Raw genomic sequence first — 20,311 nt, 5'->3', positions numbered from 1 at the left:
AGCGTGACAGCACGTGGCGTACAATTTGCAAAAAAAAGGGAAGAAAAAATCATGACGTAATCAGGAAAAATGTGTTCAAAGTTTGGGGAAAAAATGAGATGGCTATAATACCGATGCTAAGAGGGTTACCTTTGCATAATGCTGCGCAAAGAACCCAATTTTTTTTAGAAAATTGAAAATTGAATTTGCAGCACGTCAAAGTTTGATGACAAAAAAGAGAGAATTCGAGGAAATTTGTGTAAGAACTGGCGTAAATGCCAGCCGTAGGCACTATTAACTTCAGACGCATATCGATGGTGAACTTTTCATTTGTGGCATTTTAAAATCTCCTCTCTCATATTACGTTTTTAGAGGAGTTTGAATCAGCATAGTTCTTATCGTTCCACGAAATTTTTCTCTTGAAGAAAAAATTCTCTTGATTCAATCGGATTTTTGCTTAAATCAAGAACCAAGCCTCTTAATTTGAGCGGATTTCCTTTTGATTTAAGCAAAAATCTGATTGAATTAAGAGTATTTTTTCTTGTCAATGTTTTCAAGAGTCTGGACTCTAGATCCAATGCGTTTTTTTTTCCAGTGCGTCCCTAACCGAGATACGTGATCTGGAAATTTCACCGTCGGTATGCCATCATTACTACTGCAAGGCATGGCTTGAGACTTTGTCATAATTCTTTCTTGAGAGAATTAGATCAATTTAGCATCGAAAGCTGAAATCGATATTTTTGACCCCGAACCAGTTATTGGTCAACCGCTGTACTCAAGACCGGACCGGATTAAGGGTGGTGCATGTTTTTAAGAGTCTGGACTCTAGATCCAATGTGTTTTTTTTTTTCTAGTGCGACCAACGAAGTTTTTAATGTATTGGTAGGTACTGTCTATCCGGAGCTCGCCTTCAATTTGATGGCATAAACAACATACCTACCGGGGCGCGCGAATGGTTGTCCATTCGAAAAATACATGTTAATTTCGCTCTATAAACTTTGATAGAGGCAAAAGACCATAGGTTTATCTTTATTGACTGATATAATTCATCTGAATTTCGCCTTCAATTTTGCTGCACAGGCAACAAACATACCGAAAAACGCGAAAAGTTATATTTTTCAAAAAACACACACAACTGAATAGTCCATGACCTTTGACTGAACCGATTAACTACTTCATAAGCCTAATGGCAGCTATCATAGTGGATACTGTACCTTACTTACCTTTTCTCTAGCATCATGCGCCTTTCTCGAGGTTCCATTCAAAATTAATATGTAATATTTAATCACTCAAACTAGCAAATTCTCATTCGAAATTTGGCGCTGCGTGATTAGCAAATTTGTAAAGTTGAGTTGGTAGTTTTTACTTTATTTTTGTTTGTCATCTTGGGAAGATTTCTTTTCATGAATTTTATGGCTTCATCGAAGGGAGGAAGCACAATATTAAGCTATCGAGTAGGTACTGAGTCCCCTTTTCCCCGCGAATGTAAAAAAATTAGTCATCATTTTCAATTTTACGATTTTACTGGGAAACTTAAATTTTTTATACATCCGGAAAGATACACTAAAAAATAAGTCAACGTTTGTTTTCAGTGCTCAGAATTAAAAGGAAAAAATTAATTAATGAGTAAAAAAGAGCATTGACGTGGGCCACAGAGGAAACAGCCATGCAGATCAAATTCTCCAAATTCTAGTTACGGCAACCATGACGTTATGTGAAGCATAAGCTCCTCCTGCTGAATATTTTTTGTCGTCGTAGACTGAGAATCTCATCCGGATTTTAGAATTTTTTACTACTTCAAATTGTTTAAGTTCCTTGAATCCTCACCTCAAAAATGAGTGCAGGCATCATTTAATTTACGTCGAATTTGTTTCGTGTTTTTTTTTGTTTTTTGATTTCCTATCTACGCCTAAAAAGTTTCAGATTCGTTGTTTTTACCATACGCTGTATTCTACGCAACAAAATTGTACAATGTACCTACATAATGAAATTATACTGAACATGCAAGCCGCAAATCGAGTCTGCTTGAAATTTTTCTTCTCACGTCCACATCGTGCATTGTGCGCAATTTAGGTACCAAACACGTGAAAAATGACGTCATCCATTTTTTATTTCACCACGTGTATTCTATCTTTCTTTTTCCTCATGAAGCCTGTTGGCTTTTTCGCTCAATATGATTGTAGGGAAATGTGTATTTTAAGGTAACTCAAAGGTTTTGAACAAAATGTTCGTATTTCAAATTAAATCTTACATTTTCAAGAAAGAAATAAATATACTTTTAATGCTCTAACTAAACTTTTGAAAGTAAAGCCTCTGATTACAAAAAAATAATATTTACCTACTGTAGTTTTGGACAATGAAAACTGGAATTTTCTCCTCTTGTATACTACTATTACAAGTCTGAACTTCGCCACAAAAAATTCGTAATGATGGAGTGAAAAATGGAAAAGCTTAAATATTGATATTTAAAACAAAATCGCTTCTTTGAATTACAAAATCAAGATTTTAAATAAACTATTAAAATTATGATAATAGAAATTCCAAATACATCCATTATTTTAAGATAACTCAAAGATTGTTTAACAAAATCCTCGGTTGAAAATTCGAAAACGAGAAGTCGAAATCGTTTTCTTACACCGGTTAATAAAATGACTTCCCCCGTAATTACCCCATTCTTCATTTTCTGGTATTAACAATACTTGAATTTTGAAAATGCACGTAAAAAATGCTCGTTTGAAAGGATCACATCGCTTGGTTATATTTTTTGACTAGGTGCACCGATAAAAATTCGTTGGTTCGGGTTTGCTGTTCATTCGATAGGTAATTTTAAATGAATATTCGTTCAAATGTACCTTTAGGAGAGTATTGCCATCCCCACCCTTTAACACAGAGAAACTGTGCTGCTTTCAGATAGGTCCGCTGTCTAACTACAAGTCAGTGCTGATTGCTGATGCATTTGATTTCGTTCTTAGTGGATGATATTTTTTACTTTTTTTTTATTTATTAATTTTTTTTACTTTGTGACCAAAATTGCGTGCATCTCGACTAATCTACCGTCGACGCCTTCACGGCCGGACTGACAATACATCTAGCTCCGAAGCAGAAACAGAATCTCTGGTTGTCAATCGATATTTCCTCTCAGTAGGGTTCATCGATTATTTACGTTGGCTGAAGGTGCGCATCCAGGTGCGAGGTGTCAGCCTCTTCAAAATGACTCAATCCCTCACGTTCGATTCACTCGGCCTCGTATTTTTCATTTTTCTCGCCCGATGAGTCAAAAGCTGAACACCGCGTCTGAAGTACCGAGACCGAGGTCTAAACACTTATGTTTATTATTTATTCGTTGGCGAGACGCTTTGTTTTTTGTTTTCTGTCATCGTTATTTGTCTGCGAGGGGTCAATAGCACGGGAGCCGCACGTCTCGTACAACAACAATGGAAAGTACCGATCCCCTTAAACGCCTGATTGAGCGGCGCGAGGGTCAGAAATTGACCCAATATCGATTAGAGACTCCAGGTTCTCTTAAACTGAATCTTTAGCAAGAGTAAGCAAATATAGATTCCGATTACAGATTCGAGATTCCGAACAAATTTTGCTACTCTCCTGGTTTCATTTTAGACGGACCGGGTTTGATAGAAAGGAACCAACCCACGTAGAGTTAAGAATGAAAAAAAGAGGTTTGAAGTTTTATTTCTCTGTAAGGCTCAATGTAGGAAATAAAATTTGACCCCTCTTAACACAGACTAATTTTTTTTCTCGACTTTGAGTTTTTAGCAGTGGACTATATATACGGCTTATAGAACTCATGAAAATCGGTCCAGTAGAACGCTGGAACTAATTGTAAGCGTTACCAGTTACGCAAAATTAGGAGGTCTCGGAGCTTATAGTATGGAAACCGGTGTCGATTCGATCGACATGAATCGATCAAAAAACAAGAACGTGAATCAATCGACGTGAATTAATCGTCACCGATCTGATCGAGAAACCTGTGAATCGATGGAAAAACCCGTGAATCGATGGATAAACCCGTGAGTCAATCGACAAATCCGTGAATCGATCGACAAACGCATTAATCGATCGACAAATGAGTAAATCAATCAAAAAAAGCCGTGAGTCGACAGACAAACCTGTGAATCTATCGACAAAATCCATGAATCGATCGACAAAATCCGTGAATCGATCGACAAACCCGTAAGTCGATCGACAAGCCAGTGAATCGATCGAATTTTGTCGATCGATTCACGTTTTCATTTTTCAATCGACTCATGTCGATCAAATCCATACCCTCCTAGAATTCGTTCCAATTCTTAGTAGGATCGTTCAGCTTTGTATAGTCTGAAAAATTTTACGATAAGTTCGAAGGAATTTTTTTAGACGTAGTGAAATCTTCAGTGAAGCAACATCATCTGCGTTACATCATTGCAATTATCATTTAATTGTCTCAGGGGAGTCCATGTTTTAATTGTTCGGGTCAGGAATTGACTCATCCTGGATCATTCAGGCTAGTTCAATTGTTTTGTTTACTCTTCTATTGCCGTTCATTGGTAAGGTGCAGAGCGCAAGCACACAGGTAGAGATGTTGTGCAATCTTTTCCTTTTCAGCCAGAATTTGCCCAGATAAAATTTCGGGAGAGACCTCGTTGTTGTAATGATTAGTCAAGAAAATTTTCCCTTCTAAAAGGAAATCGATAAGAAAAATTTCCAAAAATAAATGGGTACCCCAGATCCCAAGTAGAATTTGTCATCGTAAAAATAGCCTTATTTTGAAAATTTGGCGATGAAATCGCCAGGGCCTTCAATATCTGAGCGATTATCCTCGATCTTATCGCAGTGTTATCTCTATAAAATCAAAATTATACATCAACATTTTTTTGTTCGATAATATTGCAACAAGTCGCCTTCGACCAAATCGCGATTTTTATTGCAAATTCACGAGATGAAATCGCAATTTTTTATTCGATAATATTGCAATAAATCGATGCCGGTAAAATTGCGATACGTTCTCCGAACAAATCGCAACTTACCACGATCAATGCTTCTTGGGATTAAGGATGACTCACCAAAAAAATCAAAAGGAGGTGTCGAGATTTTCAACTCTGCGCTGATTATATTAATTAGACAAGATCATAAAGACGAGGTATGCATCTAAACACGGACTTCAATTTTCGTGAAACGTGAAGATCATGCGGAAAATTTTGAAAGGAAAGATTACATTACTATTTTCATTTGACGTATAGTGTTTTTTGGCACAAGTTCAACGTCCTCGCTTGTGGAATATCCCATATTCTGTGGTATTTTTATTCAAAACTCATTACGGCAAGGAGGATAATATTTCAGCAATGAAAATTTGAATTCACGAAATGCCGCGATTTCTTATGTCTATTATATGATTAATTAACACGAGTAAGAACTCCTGCTTGCATCTTTAGCTAGCATCACATCGCCGTCTTTTACGACCGGCAATGCCCGGTTAGATTCTTGAAACAACGCACTTGCGGTTAAAACTGAACGGTGTTTTCAGTCCTACTCATGAACGTAAAAACCTGCATTTACCTATTATCGATAGCATTAATTTAGTCAGAGTTGCCAAATACAACTGAGTTCATAATTTCATAATTCTGATCTGTAGATATCTATTACCAATTTCAAAAGCGAGACCGATTTGACTCCAAAAGTGTGCGTCCGTAAATAAAATTAAGATTTTAGCATGAAATTGTATGAACTGAGTAAGATGGCTTCAATATTCCCTATCTTCTCCATGTAAAACGATAAGAGTTTCGCGGTAGCTAATGATGTGCGTGTCCGGTGCCCCTTCCACAACAACCCCCCCCCCCCGCTCATTCTACGGCTTCTCAATCCGTTACCCTTTCTTATGAGGAGTTAATTCTCCACCCCCAATTTCCTGTCCTAGTTTTTCCGATCTTTGCAGACCATTACCAGTTGCAAATAAAGTGAAGAAAATTAGTTGGATTTTGTGTAGTTTTTTAATTTTTTATCATAGTGTATGACAAATGGTTCCTTCAGGGTGTAGTTGTGCAAAAAAACTTGAAATCACAATTTGAAAACCGCTGCGCAAGTTTGAATGATCGCGTTAAATACTGCAGTCAACGCCAGACGCATGTTAGCGCCTGCAAGACTGCATGAATACTTCACGCATTGCGCGTAGTATACGCGCGCGCTGTTGGTGCCTACAAGACTGCATGGATACTTCACGGATTGCGCGTGCGCCACTGTGCGCGCCTCGATCTTCGCGTTTCTTCGTTTCCCGTCATATGTAGTTCTTTTTAAAGTTAAACAACGTGCAGTAGCTGAACCGTTTGTTTAACGTTCAGTATGCCTTTGACTCAAGTTTCCTTATAAGCAGGGATTTTGATTGCATCGAAAAACGTAATATCTTGGTTATTCAATACTTCAATACTACTTGGTTACTGTCAATAATTTTCGTTGTATAAATCGTGTTCTACGTTCACAGCAAAAATCTTAGGGTAATTGCTCGAGAAAAACTTCTCTATATAAAATTATGAGAGTTTCGGGACCTAAAATTGGTTTTTTCGGTCTTCTATTTCTACTTTTTTCACATACTCATTTGATCTCAGAGATATTTTCAGTGAGTCGTGAAATTATCTATATGTATACAATTATTTTCTTTCTCGTGGTTAAGTATCATTATTATTGACCCCCTTCGATAATCCTGAGCATATTTTTCTTCATGAATCACTCTTTATGAAAATTTTCTCTTCCTTATTGCAAAGTATCATTATTATGGATTTCTTCAATTTATTATTCTGAGGACATATTATTAATTTTATATATTTCATCTCCTTTCAAAGTTTGGAAAATTGCTTTTGGCTATCGATATAGAATTCAGTCTCTAGAAGAGCCCACTCTATTTATATTAACCCACGAGGGGTCCGCGATGCTCCCTCGAGGTGCTGAGTCGCGTATAGCGGCCACGGCGCACAATGGATCGAGTCAATTACAGAGGTCGGACATGAAATTTTTTACTAAAACTGCGAATTTTGGTGTTTATTTCCTCTTATTTTAAATTTCAAGGGGTGTTTCATGCAGAAAATTTCACGAGGAAACCAATGAAACCATTTTTAGAACCTCAAAGTTTTTATAAACGGAGTTTTAAGCGTTTAAAGTTTTCAAATTTTGTCCGACCTTGCCCATTGACTCGATCCACTAAGCGGCGCTTAGCCCGTAGCCCCCTATTTGCTTCTTAAATCGAATTAATGTTTTTAAAAAGTATTTAGGCCGGTTCTCTCTGCTTGTCTTTGAAAGTACATTGCAGTTAAATTCCACGATCCTCCAGCAGTTTATCAAGAAGCTAAGAGCCCTCATGAGTATGTTTTTCGAAATTAGCGCGGGCAATACACGAAGTTCACAATAACATTAAATGATCTTTTACAGGAACGTTGAATTCCAATATTTGAATGAAAGACATCATTAAAGGGGCTTGGAGGATGAGACGCACAAGTGCAGTTTTTACTATTTCGAGAATTAGGTGTTTGAAGCTTAGAAATTACATGGATCTTCATGGCGGAAAGAAAGTTCAAACTGACTTTTTCATGCATAAAAATTGGAATTTGTGAGCGGATTTTTCACAGCATATGCATTAAGACTAGTTTTCTTTGAAATCGTTTATATTTCAATTTTCTCGAAAACTGCACTTATGCACCTTGTCTTCTAAGCCCCTCGATTAAAGAAAAAGACAATTAAATTAAATTATATATGAACCTTTCTTTTTATTTAAAATTCATTTTAAGACATCATCATCAATTGTGAGGCTATGTCCTCGAGCCTGTCGCTCTGCGAGAGAAATTATCTGATTAGTCACAAAAAATGTGAATTGCACGATTTTTGTCGGCGCAAATGTTGAGCGAATGTTACTACGATAACAGTTTTGAAACATTGTCGATCGTGCCCTTTGGCAATTTTCCCCACCGGAGTGCGAGGGTGTGAGAATTAACTCCACACTGTCTGTTCCGTGCAGTGACAGCATTTGTGAATGTTCTTGGTCTTTTTGATGGGTGTTTTGATGTATGTACTAGTAATAACCGGCGATCCTACGTTGGCTCTGATCTCATGTCCAGTCGAAATATAAAACGAGCATGGGACTCTTTGTTTATCAACAGAAGCTGAATTTATTCCAACCTTGGCCGAGAAAATAGACTTGAAGATCATGAATAGCTAATGCCCTCTCTGAAAGTATTTCTTTGTCCTGGGTGTCGTGCGAGGAGAAACTCAGGGAAATCTCCAGGCTCGTCGGGAAATCGACGTCTCCCGCACGAAGGAACGTAACTCCAATCCAAGGTTGCCAAATTGACTCCAACAATTAATTTATTTTACAAAAATGTAAGTGTGCAATTTATATCCAAATTTGTCTGATTTTTGCATGAAATCGGAAGAAAAATCAGTGAAATTTTCAGTTAGAAATGCCCAATACTTTTCTGGTTAAAATGCAATTTACGAAAGGAAATTTGGCAACATTGAAATGTAGTTACGTTCTTTCGTGCGGAAAACGACGAAATGTGCATTTATTTTGGACGTGAGGGAAAGAGACGTTCAAGGTTGCCGCATTTATGAATGAAAGATTGTACTTACATAGTAAAATAGAAATTGGATCAGCTATGATTTTCTTCGTTTAGAGGCTCTAACGCCCCTTTGATCCGCAACATCTTGATTTGAATGGAATTGAAGTCCCACGAAGATAATTTCAACTGACAAGATTTTAAATGAATTTTCCCTCTTTGCCATCATTTTCCTTCATATGACTAAATTTTGGGGATTCATGAGAGATCGGAGATCAAGCCGGATTTGACGAGTTCTGTCTGAAATGAAATCTTTACAACGAGGTACTTCACGTTTAGCACTTCGACGCTGATATTATTGTTTTATCTGCGAGTCAAAGAACTGTATCATACAGAAGGAAAATACTCTCAGTTCTAAATACTAAAAGTACCAATTACCTTGACTTATGGAATTCTGGTTACATTTTTTCTGATGGATCTTTTTTATCAATTCAGAGGCTACTCAAAAGAAACCAGAAGCACGTATCATCATAATTCTGTGTTTTAAATCTCCAGGAGTGGTAAAAATAATGAGTTTCACTAGGACGTCAATTTTCTACATCAAATATCACTGTTAAATGAAAAGACAAAGTTGGGTAATAGTTAGGAATTCTTTGTGTCAGCGTTTTACACCATTGTTTCTTCCACCTTAATCTTATCAATCAGCGGGGTATAAGATTTGCATTGATTGCATTTCGCGCAAGAATTTGTGCAATAATTAAAATAATCGCGATTAGTATTGGACGAGAAATTAGGCGTGTCGATCAACCTCATAACCAACAAAATATGAATTGCACGACCCTCTTATTTGTATTTTCATTGATAAGCCCGATTGGCTCTGATCACAAAAAATCAATTATGAAGATATACATCCTAGTATGTTACAACATTTTCCCAACAGAACCCTTCGTGAACTCCCTCAGCCAAGAGGACTACCTTCTGTCTGTTCAACTCCAATCGTATTGTATTTTTCGACCGCTATATTTTTTTCTCCCAACCACAAACACCTTGCCTCCTTATAATCATACTTGAAGGCGAAGACTGTAAACACTGGTTTCAATTCAGGAGCCTTAACCACCGCTATCGCTCCTCTGTTGTCACGATGGCAATCCGTGGTGGAAAAAATTGTAACGACACGGCCATGATGTTCGACATGGTAACCCATAGGCACTGGAGCGTGTGATCGTATGATGTAGTCAATTTTATTTCTAGTGCAAAAAGATTCAGAAATATCAGGTCCAAACTGAATAGAACCAAATCCCGGTATGTTTTGATGACGTCCATCTTTTTCACCAGGGTTTGACCAAAGCATATCGAACATCAGCGCTGATTCCTCAGGATCACAGCCCCGCTCAATGCGCTGAATATCATCTAACGTTACGCCTGGTTTTGAGAAGAGTCCTGCGTGAACAACCAAAATTCTTCCGTGGGATGGAGTATAAGCCCCAATACGGATTTTCCGCTGACCTGTGAAACGATGATACATTTTCCGACCCCAGGTGATCGGTCGAATCAAATTTGTGGCACTCCAAAAGCTATCTACTTTTTTAGGAACGTTGCCTCGAATGATAAGCGCAAGGGGTAGCCATCGAAAGACTTCCCAGAAACCGTGCAATACCTCTGAGTTTCCAGGATACTTCCTCTCTGACTCTTCCGTCAAAGAACCCTTTCCTTGACTTTGATGAAAATCTTCATGACTTCCGCGATTAATGAAAAATGAGTCCGGATAAAGCAAAGCGAAACCAAAAAGTATCAGGGCACATTCTATGGATTCTGGTCGTCTGTTGATAAAACCCCCGTTGAACAAATATCGATTGCTTGGAGATGGAAATCCGTTAATGTCAAATATATGCAACAGATCTTCCAGTTTTCCGTGGATGTTTCCGCAAACAGTAATTATTTTTTCTGCAGGTTTTAATTCCACCTCTTGCAGAGAGGGTTGCGTCTTGAAGTGGTCACAAGTTTGTTTCAGTATCTGAAAAAACACGTATGATAGCAAACACGAAATATCAATTACTTAAATACAGAAAAATATCAATTCCTGCGAGCATGCTTTTAAACTAGACGGAGCGAAAATCAAAAAACTATTCATTTCTAGGGTAGGCCGCATAGGACTATTTTAATTGGGAAATCCGTATCACATTTTTTAACAGTTTTGTAAAAACGTTCATCATGCTGCACCTTTTTATTGAAAATGAATCCAATACGCCAGTACATCCAAAGAATAATTGAACAGTATCAACTAGAATTAGCCAAAACACATCAAATGTTGCCCATTAAGTGTCACCTTATTTTCATATAATGTTTCAATTTTTACGGGAGAGCAGAGCAAAGTTTCTGCTTTCATAATTTTTGAAAATAATGTTTTATATTTCGGTGTAAAATCATGAAAAGTTGTAAGTTATTGTGCTACTTAGTTACTTGTTCGATAGTAAAACAAGAGAGAAAATTAGCTAGAGTGAAATTTTAACTATTCTATCGATCTGTCACAGAAAATTAGAAATTGTTGTTAATTTGCAAGCAACTAGATAAAGATGTTTACACTTCGGCATTTAGAATATAAAGGAGAGTACTTACTAAAGATTTTTCCCTAAATTGAAAAATACGTTTTTTTCATCGAACATGCATGTTAACTATTGGCACAGTTGCGTGTGAGGGTGTGTAGTCAAATCAATGACCTCAGTTGAGTTGAGGTCGTAAAGGCAACTAAACAATCCGCGTGAAAAAGCGTTTAGTATCACAAAAAGATGAAGGCGCTCGAAGTCCATATCATTATTTTCAAGACAATCGACGACAAAATCTACGTTATTCCGTCGAATTTTCTGAAATGGTCATAATAGCAGGTAAACATCACGCTAATTGCCTGCAAAAAATACACAGGGTTTTCTCCTGCCAGAATGCACTTATGAGTATCAATTGAGAATTTGGAAAAAAAACCCTAAAAACTTCAATGCCTACTTCAGAGATAGTTTGAAATATTCCACTATACCAACCATTAAAACGAATTTTTGGTGTAAAATATTCTTTTTGTCTTCATAAAGAGTTTTGTTGTAGAATTGTATTAAATTTTCCATGAATGTTAGTGTGACATTTTCTAATTTTGGTCCCACGTAATCGGTATCAATATCTGTAAAAATAAATTTAGATAAGAACGAGGGCAAGCCGCAGCAATAGACGCTATTAGTGGTGACGTCATCGCAGGGATTCTCCACTATATCGAATTGGATCCAAACAATAACATTGGCATAACCTCTTTCAATGCTATCAATGCGAAAAAGTCGATACATATAGCTTTTGTGTGACGTGGCACTAATAGCGTCTATATGAAACGTATTGATCGTTGTAGACAATCCTTCAAATTAGGAGAAGTTCACAATAATAATGGAATTTTAAAGTCGAAAGGTTTGGAAACACCACAGAGCAGCACGTATATAATTATAAAAGCAAGACGTATAGACTTCTAATATGAATCTTTAAATACAAAAAGGGCACCTGTCCAGAAAACGAAATTGTTCAGGAGACACAAAAAACTGTTTATTTCGTGGTAGATATTTTTTGGAAAGTCGTTATGTTTAAAAAATATCTACCACATAATAAACAGTTTTTTGTGTCTCCTGAACAATTTCGTTTTCTGGGCATGTGCCCTTTTTGTATTTAGTGATTCGTATATTATATTATAGAGGGGTACACGTAGATAATATAAGCATTAGGTATATTATCTAGGCTAGACCGTTCTTGAAAAATAAAGTATAGTGCTATATGTATTATCTACTTTTGCACCATTCTCTCTTACTTAGAGCCTTTGGATCAACTGCATCTAGTATTCCACGGACGCTTCCTTTATCTCCAGTTGATGAAACCACTAATGAAGCAAGTTGTCCAACGAGGAGAATCTGCCTGATTGTGGAATATATTCTACCACTTTTCTTCACGGAAATAAAAGGAATGGGATAAAAAAAAGATTTAATCAGGTATGACTTCACACTCGCCATATTTTTTTATGGGAACTATGAATAAATATATCAAATGCATGTGTTCTCCTTGTTGATAACGGATTCCATTAACACTATCAATTAGGATCATCAGGCATAGAAAATCTGCGATAAGCCCGGTTCGATTTTAATCTCTGCTAACTGGTAGCGTTCAGATGTCCATATAGAATTAGTTCTAGGAGGTTGTGTTGAAAATGAAAACTAAACCAAAATGTACACGGACAAAAAATGTGGTAAGAATGGCAACAAATCTACCTGATTTTGGTCATAGGTAGACTTTTGCGCAGAGGTAGAGAAAATCGGAAAGTTTAAATATAGGTCTAAACGAATTCAGTTTGTCATTAGTCTTTTTTTCCTGCGATTCGAGGGTTAAAGGTGGGATTCGATTAAAATAAAAAAAGAGTACAGTAAAGAGTAAAGTACAGAGAGAACATAACAAAGTATTTATACATTTTTACAAACAACAGAGCGGTGGATAACAGTGCAAAAGAAGGAAGAAAGGGGAAAAAGACAGTAGAGATTATACATCAAAGGCATACATTTTCATTCACGATTTCATTCTTGCTGAGCGTATGCTCATTAATTATAATTTTTCACAACTCATGATATCTACTAAATCGTTTCTTACAGCGAGGCGCTCAACAGTGTTCCACGAATGAAAGTACTTAAAATTTTAACGATTCTCTTTAGAAAAGAAAAAGAAAACCCTCGCGTTACTAAGGGAACAGTGAATCAGCTCAATCAATGCCCTAATGAGTGATGATGATTACTCGCGTCTGTATGGCACGGAGGCATAGGTTAATCGGACTACATTTGCAACATGGAACAACTAATTCGGGCTCATTTTAGGAACATCATACATGCTGTTATTTTCCCGATGCATACACGTGTTTTTATAACTATGAGCCAGCACTAGTAGTAGCAAATTGCAAAATAAAGTCCAATTCTTGCACACATTCAAATTGACGAGGAGATTGGCTACAGTTCGTCGTACTTTGCTGAGGACAGGCCTGTACAAATGACATTGTGGCTCATCGAGAGATATTAAGGCTTCTGTGCCAATATACATAATTACGATATTTTTTTCAATTTTATACCAGTGGCGTGGAGTGAATGGCGATATATCGATTGTTACGCCATTTAAACCTATGGTAAAGAATCGATTATTAAGGTGTTCGCTGCGAACATTCTGTTTATCGATCCTTTTCCATAGGTTTAAATGGCATAAAAATCGATATATAGCAAAGCACGCCACGCCACTGTTTTATACCTTAAGGCTATGTGTGCGTCTTACTTTCCGATCGGGATATCTTTTTCGTCCGTCCAAAATCGTCTCATTATCCGGGTTTTTAAGAATTCCTCTACGACAAAAGTGAATCGGAATTTCGTGAACTTTGGAATCAACCCGGGGGACTCCAAAACTATGAGTGCACCCTTGTTTAAGCCCTTTGCTGTATCGGTGAATTCATCAGTTGATATTAGTGATACGATTCGGCCGTTGTGCTCTACGCAGTATCCTTCATCCAAGGGCGCAAAGTTGCGAATGATGTAGTCAATTTTGTTCGCCTCGCAGAAGGATTTGCTCTCATCTGGCCCTATCTGAGACGTAATGTTCGGTTGATTTTTTTCCACCTGCGTGACATTTCTACAAGCTTCGGGTATATTCCAATCCGACCAGAGCATGTCGTTTATTAAAACTGAAAAATAGAGACAAATTGTGGGTTTTGCTAATTGAGCCAAATTGATAATAGAGAGGAAAAAATTCAGATGAAAGGTGAAAAATGAGAGGTAAAATACATCGAAAATTAGTTGTAAAGTTGTTGTAATGGGAAAGAAAGAGTGCAATCATTACTTTCAACCAGTGGCGAGACGTGAATGATTGATTATCGATATTTACCCATTTGAGGCCATGGTAAAGAATCGATTATTAAGGTGTTTGTGAACACCATGTTTATAGATCTTTTCCATAGGTTTACATGGCAGATTAATCGATGTATCGCAAAGCACGCCACGCCACTGCTTTCAATGAATTTTGCTTCCAACTGATACTATCATCATAACCATACCCTATCAAACTCCTTAAATTTTCGGTTTTTGTTATGGTTCCGTCTTTAGCCGTACCCATGATTTTAATGAGCTTTCAAATTTTAAATGTAAATCCATCCCTAGCTGAGATACCTTTTTTTCGAACTATGACTCAAATTTTTCGTTGCCATGAAGCATTTCACCCAACGAGTTTTAACGTTGAGACCAAAAGGAGAGGAATAAAAACTTCATTTACGGAGATGATGACGTCGACGGACGGAAAAAAATTGTAGTCATGACGAAAAGGTATACAAGGGAGGAGAGAAAAAAGAGAGAGAGAGAAAATTGGACGAATTTCTGTCAAACGAAACTATGTGCATTGATACATGAGCCCTAAGACTCATAAGAGTATATGCATAGAAGGGCTCACGTGATAATGCACATAGTTCCGTTTGATAGAAATACGTCCAATTAATACTCACGATCTGGACCTGAATTCGTAGGGTCGCAGCCCCGTTTGACCTTCTTGACGTCATCTAACGTCACGCCTTTTTTGGGAAACATCCCTCCGTGGGTGACGAGAACTCGACCGTAAACTGGGGACATGGCGCTACCCTCTGCACCAGCATTCTTCTTCTCTGCGATATCAGTGCTGATAATATGCGCAAGTGGCATCCACTGGAAAACTTCCCAGAATCCGTGTAGCAGTTTTGCATTCCTAGGATACTTCGTTCTACATTCTTCGACGAGATCGTCCAATCCGTAGTTCTGCCCTTGGTCCTCCTTATGGCCGCGATTTATAAAAACTGCGTCTGGGTACAACAACTTGAATCCAAAATAAAGCAAAAGGCACTCTATGGATTTGAAGCGTCTGCCCGTGATATCGCCGTTGAACAAGTAACGATTTTTTGGTGAGGGAAGGCCGTTCAAGGAAAATATATGCACAAGGTTCAGTAGTTTACCGTGAATGCCACCACACACTGTGATATTTTCATTTTTTGGTAGTTTTATGTCTACTAAAGATGGTTGTTTCTTGAAGTAGTCTCGAGCTTGCTTCAAAATCTGGGGGGAAGAGGAGAAACATGAACTGAGTTGAACATTGCCTGTGATGGATTGGAAAGACAGAGTGTCCTTCCTCGCCACTTTTGAAGAGTGGGAGCGAATCGATTTGAATCGTTCTGATGATTAATCGATAAATAGCATTGCTTCAATAGGGATATAGCATCAAGGCCATTCGATAAAAATTAAACTTTTTGGAGACAGAGTGAGTATAATGTCTGTTCGAGACCCCTGGTTAAAGAGGTCATTTTCGTAATGGAGATGCCAATTTTAAGGTTCAAGACTACACTTTTCGTGAAAATAATTGATTTTACTAAACCGACTTAATCTCTTTTTCATCGGAGCAATGACAAATAATTTACTAATCGGGTTGGGAAAATGTATCTACTTTTGAGCAGGACGCAAAGTTTTCTGAATGCGGATATAGTGCCAAAGCAAACTCCACATCCTGCATGGTTTTGCTCAAATACATTTCTGGCGGCTGAGTATCGACTGCGGTCACAAAACGATTAATTGCAAAAAAGGGTAATTATTTCGAAATCGATTAGAGGATATTTACATGTCATTTTTATTAAACTTCAGATGGAACTCCGGGCCCGAGAGCCATAGTAACGAGTTGTACTGGCATACGGTATTTTCTTAAATATTTTGCTATAGTGGAAGTCACTGCACTAAGGAGCTTCATGATTATGGCTACCTACAAACTATTCCCCATACTGAGGTTTTGACCATTGCTGTAGGAATTTCACAGAAAAAGGGTGACACACCATGGTACGAACGTAGTTAAGAGCAATTATAGTGAACGCATGTCGACAAATGTAATCTGAATGCAGCTATTCAAACTCATCGGATGGCCCAGTTACATAGGCAAAAAATGAAGGTGCTCCGTCGTTTCTTAACTTCGTACCTTCACTCAGGAGCGTGCAGCATTGCAAAGTTGAGAGCCATTCACGGCAGAACAAGGCTGAGAAACATGTCAGATTTCTCACGTTTTCTTCATTTTCTTTTAGCACAGAATAGTGTAAACTCAGTATTTTAGTTCTTCAAAATTGAGGTAAAAGTAGTCTAAAAATTGAAACACTCAGCGAGAAAATTTTTGTTGTATGTATATATATATAGGTATCAATACTTCATAAAACTTACGATTTATCAGTTGCCGTGCAGTAGGATGAATCCTAAATAGTTTCTATCACTTGTACATTTTTATCTGATAAACGATTCCGGCATCTTTGTTCCCTCTCCAGAACGAAATTCCACCTCATCTAAATTTTAGTTCCATAAAAATTGACAACATTATTAATCTTAAACTATTAAAGCATTGTGAATTTTGAAACGAGAACTCACCGTAAAGACGTCCTTTTCAGGTAAAATACTGTATGGTTTCTCGATGGAGGTAATAATTAAACAGTCATTATAAAATTTCAGGAGGTCTGTCATAAATTTTAGAGTAACTTTCTCATTTTCTAGGACGGGTCCCGTGTAGTTTGTTTCAAATTCTGCAAAACAAATATGAGAAAGTGAATAAGTAAGAACTATTGAAAATGAGTTTAGACAAATTCCAATCTCACAAATAGTATATATGAAATTCCATGTAAGCCTAAATTCACGCGGCAGGCCCCAGATAGTTATTTTGAAGGTTAATCGTATAGTATAGTAGAGTCCACGCCAAATGAACTTAAGCTCTTTTAGATTGCAACAGATGTCATTTTTGCGTGGAAGTTGAATGTACGAATCGACGGCGGATCTTCTGTCGCAGTCCAAAAGAGCGTAAACTTAGTTGGCGTGACCTTCAGTAGTACTCAATTATTCATCATGTTTTAATAATTGTTCAATAATGCAATTGAAAATTATTTTTTATCTCTAGTCTCTTAATTCTATTATTTTAGGCCTCATGAAAAACATTTTCTAAATTTTTATCAGATTAAATGACAAATGGTCCATTCAGGGTGTACTTGTGCAAAAAACTTTGAAATTACAAGTTGAAAAACGCTGCGCGAGTTTGAATGATCGCGTTAAACACTGCAGTCAACGCCAGACGCATGTTAGCGCCTGCAAGACTGCATGAATACTTCACGCATTGCGCGTAGTATACGCGCGGTATGTTGTTGCCTACAAGACTGCTTGGATACTTCACGCATTGCGTGTGATCCACTGTCCGCGCCTCGATCGTTTCGTTTTCTCGTTTTCCGTCTTACGTAGTTCTTTTTCATAGAGTATATAATATAGAGTCGTAATGTAAGTGGGTGAGCTGGTGCCACTTTTAAGCATTTTCCAGGTCCCGAATTCCGAGACTCCTGTGTGACGCCGGGTCACTTTTTCGATACATAATCGATTGTTAGCGATACACGGGTACCCGACCATCCAATGTAAACAAAGAAGATAAGAAACACCACGTATTCCACACCGCCATTTTGGATCGAACATGTATCGAAAAAGTGACCCGAACTCGGCGCACACCGGGCTTGGAACTCGTCGAGCAGAACATGACGCCATTCATCATGTTTTAATAATTGTTCAATAATCCAATTGAAAATTATTTTTTATCTCTAGTTTTTTAATTCTATCATTTTACGCCACATGAAAAACATTAGCCTCTTACCTCTATGTGACCTAAGATCGGAGTTGCTGATACGATCAAGAGTCCCTTCGACATTTAACCTTTCCACCGAAAATGCGTGTGATACTGATAACGCTACCAACAGACTTGTAAAGATGGCAATGAAATTAACTTCGTGCGCTTCACACCGTGTACCTAAAAAAAGAAAAAAAAGGAAGAGAAAACAAATGTAAATTAATACGAGCCCTTTTTCAAACTTTAAGATTTTATTTGCATGAAAATGGTATAAATACCTTAAAAATTGTATCGTAATTTTGTGTTTTTGAAGAATGTTTGCGGGGATAATTTTAATGTTTTGGTACTTATACTTTATAGAGGCAGTGTAATGCCGGTAAATGGTAAGAAGTATTCTTAAGTATTGCCGTAGATTTGTTCGTTATTGTAGCGATTTAAAAATATGAATTAATGAAGAATATGAAAATCATTTCAACATTCATTATGTACAATCGCAAATGTTCAAAATCATGGTTGTGTGAGAGGGGGCAAAGACTTATCGAGCTACATAATAATTTAAAATAAATCGTGAAGCATTGCGCTGCAATGAAAACTTCTAGACGTTCTTTGTTACATTTGAAAAAGGGAAAAAGTTGCAAGCATCATAAAAACCCCGCAAAAAAAACAAAAAAACAATTCACTCTTTTTCTTATTCATAAACCAGAGAAAGTGTACACACAATTTCCCTGATTACTTGCACATTGAAATGTGCAATATAGTTATTTTTATAAAAAGGGTAAAATTTCGGCAACTCTTCGAAAAGTTCACTATCGAGCAAGGATATCTTGTTGTTTAAAATATTTGGAATACTTAATTTTTCAAGACTTACCACTCAGACATTGTCTCCTGTCTAGTTTCATTTCTGGCACTATCATGAAAGTAATATGTTCAAGGGTTTAACACATTTCATGATAGATCTGAATATGTTTTAAAACTTATACTCCATCATTAAAATACTTTCCAAAATGACACTTTTAACCTCTTTTTTCTTCAACATCAGCATACAAGCATCTTAGGCGAGGCCTCCTCAAAAAAGAGACATTGAAGTTAAACCGTGTCACCACGTGGTCATGTTTAGCTTGCCTATGTTGTTATCACGCTTGTAATCTCATTGATCAAAATCAATGAGAAAATAGGTAAAAGTAGCTTGATTCCGCTCTCATTTTATATGTTACAAGGATACATTCCTTCTTTCACTACCACTGCCACTTCCCCTGAAGCGTCTAAAATACCATGAAAACAAAAAATTACGACCATCGCTCTCTATTGCTGACGAAAATAATCTGTCAATGCATCGAATTGATTTTCTTAGAATGCGCATGCAGAAATTATTGAAAATATAATAAAATTAATGCCCACCAAAAAAAGAAAAGAAAAACAGCAGTGGAAAAATATCCCTCCATTATTATACAATTAAAAAATAAAAAATAAAAAAAATTGGAAGTGTATCCAAAAAATTTCTTCATGTTCTTATGGTCCCAAAAAAGATGAAACAGCTAAATTTCAATATGTTTGGTTATTTGACGACGACCACCAGGAGTTTTCACATCCCTCAAAAATTATTGATTCTAAAACTCAGTACGAAAAAACATTCAGAAAAATAATAAAAAGTTGCTTTTTAACATTTTTCACCGTGAGATGTTGTTTTAATGCTGCGGGGTGGGTCTATAAGTCGGCCTCATTATTCGGCTCATGTAACCGCTCTTTTCTGTAAGGAACCTTTCAAATTTAACCGAGCTGTAGATAGAGCTCGGGTTACTAAAAGCCGAATTGTAGGAAAAGTATGGTCACGTGAACCGAAATTACGGGTACGGAAGTGTAATATCGGTCGATACGGAACATCGTAGTGCCGCACTTCGGTTTATATGAACGATATTTTTCTCAGTGTAAATACAATGATTCCTATAAAATTTCCCTAAGAAGTCTATTTGAAATTTGTGTTGGTCGGCGTTTTCCGAAGAACCAATTTAATGGGAGGAAACTCAAATGGAAGTTTTTGGATCTGATAATGGAGTCAGCTCCTTTGCCTCCCTCTTCCACCACGATGATACCTACGTTTGTTGCTGATTTTA

The 20,311-nt window shown here is 37.1% G+C and overlaps 2 protein-coding genes across 4 annotated transcripts in view; both read right to left on the bottom strand.

The window, feature by feature from the left end:
• LOC109032971 (small ribosomal subunit protein eS1) overlaps positions 1-20,311 on the bottom strand; it is a 248,432-nt gene that overhangs the window by 169,057 nt on the left and 59,064 nt on the right. The window lies entirely within an intron of this gene.
• On the bottom strand, positions 8,933-19,276 carry LOC109032295 (serine/threonine-protein phosphatase 5). Of its 3 annotated transcripts, none has more exons than XM_072303008.1 (7): positions 19,069-19,276; positions 18,228-18,380; positions 16,973-17,124; positions 15,052-15,631; positions 13,839-14,241; positions 11,546-11,679; positions 8,933-10,527 (listed from the first exon to the last, which is right to left on the bottom strand). In XM_072303008.1, exons 1-6 carry the CDS (start codon positions 19,112-19,114, stop codon positions 11,673-11,675), a joined length of 1,341 nt encoding a protein of 446 aa, XP_072159109.1. In that variant the 5' UTR covers positions 19,115-19,276; the 3' UTR covers positions 8,933-10,527; positions 11,546-11,672. The 3 variants fall into 3 exon arrangements, with proteins under 3 accessions (XP_072159109.1, XP_072159110.1, XP_072159108.1); XM_072303009.1 differs by having other exon boundaries at positions 12,346-14,241; positions 19,069-19,275; XM_072303007.1 differs by lacking the exons at positions 13,839-14,241; positions 15,052-15,631; positions 16,973-17,124; positions 18,228-18,380; positions 19,069-19,276 and adding an exon at positions 12,346-12,544.

This window comes from Bemisia tabaci, chromosome 7, assembly GCF_918797505.1.
Source record: "Bemisia tabaci chromosome 7, PGI_BMITA_v3".
Taxonomy (NCBI): Eukaryota; Metazoa; Arthropoda; class Insecta; order Hemiptera; family Aleyrodidae; genus Bemisia; species Bemisia tabaci.
The sequence above is the reverse complement of the archived record's forward strand: the minus strand, read 5'-3'. Positions and strand labels throughout refer to the sequence as shown.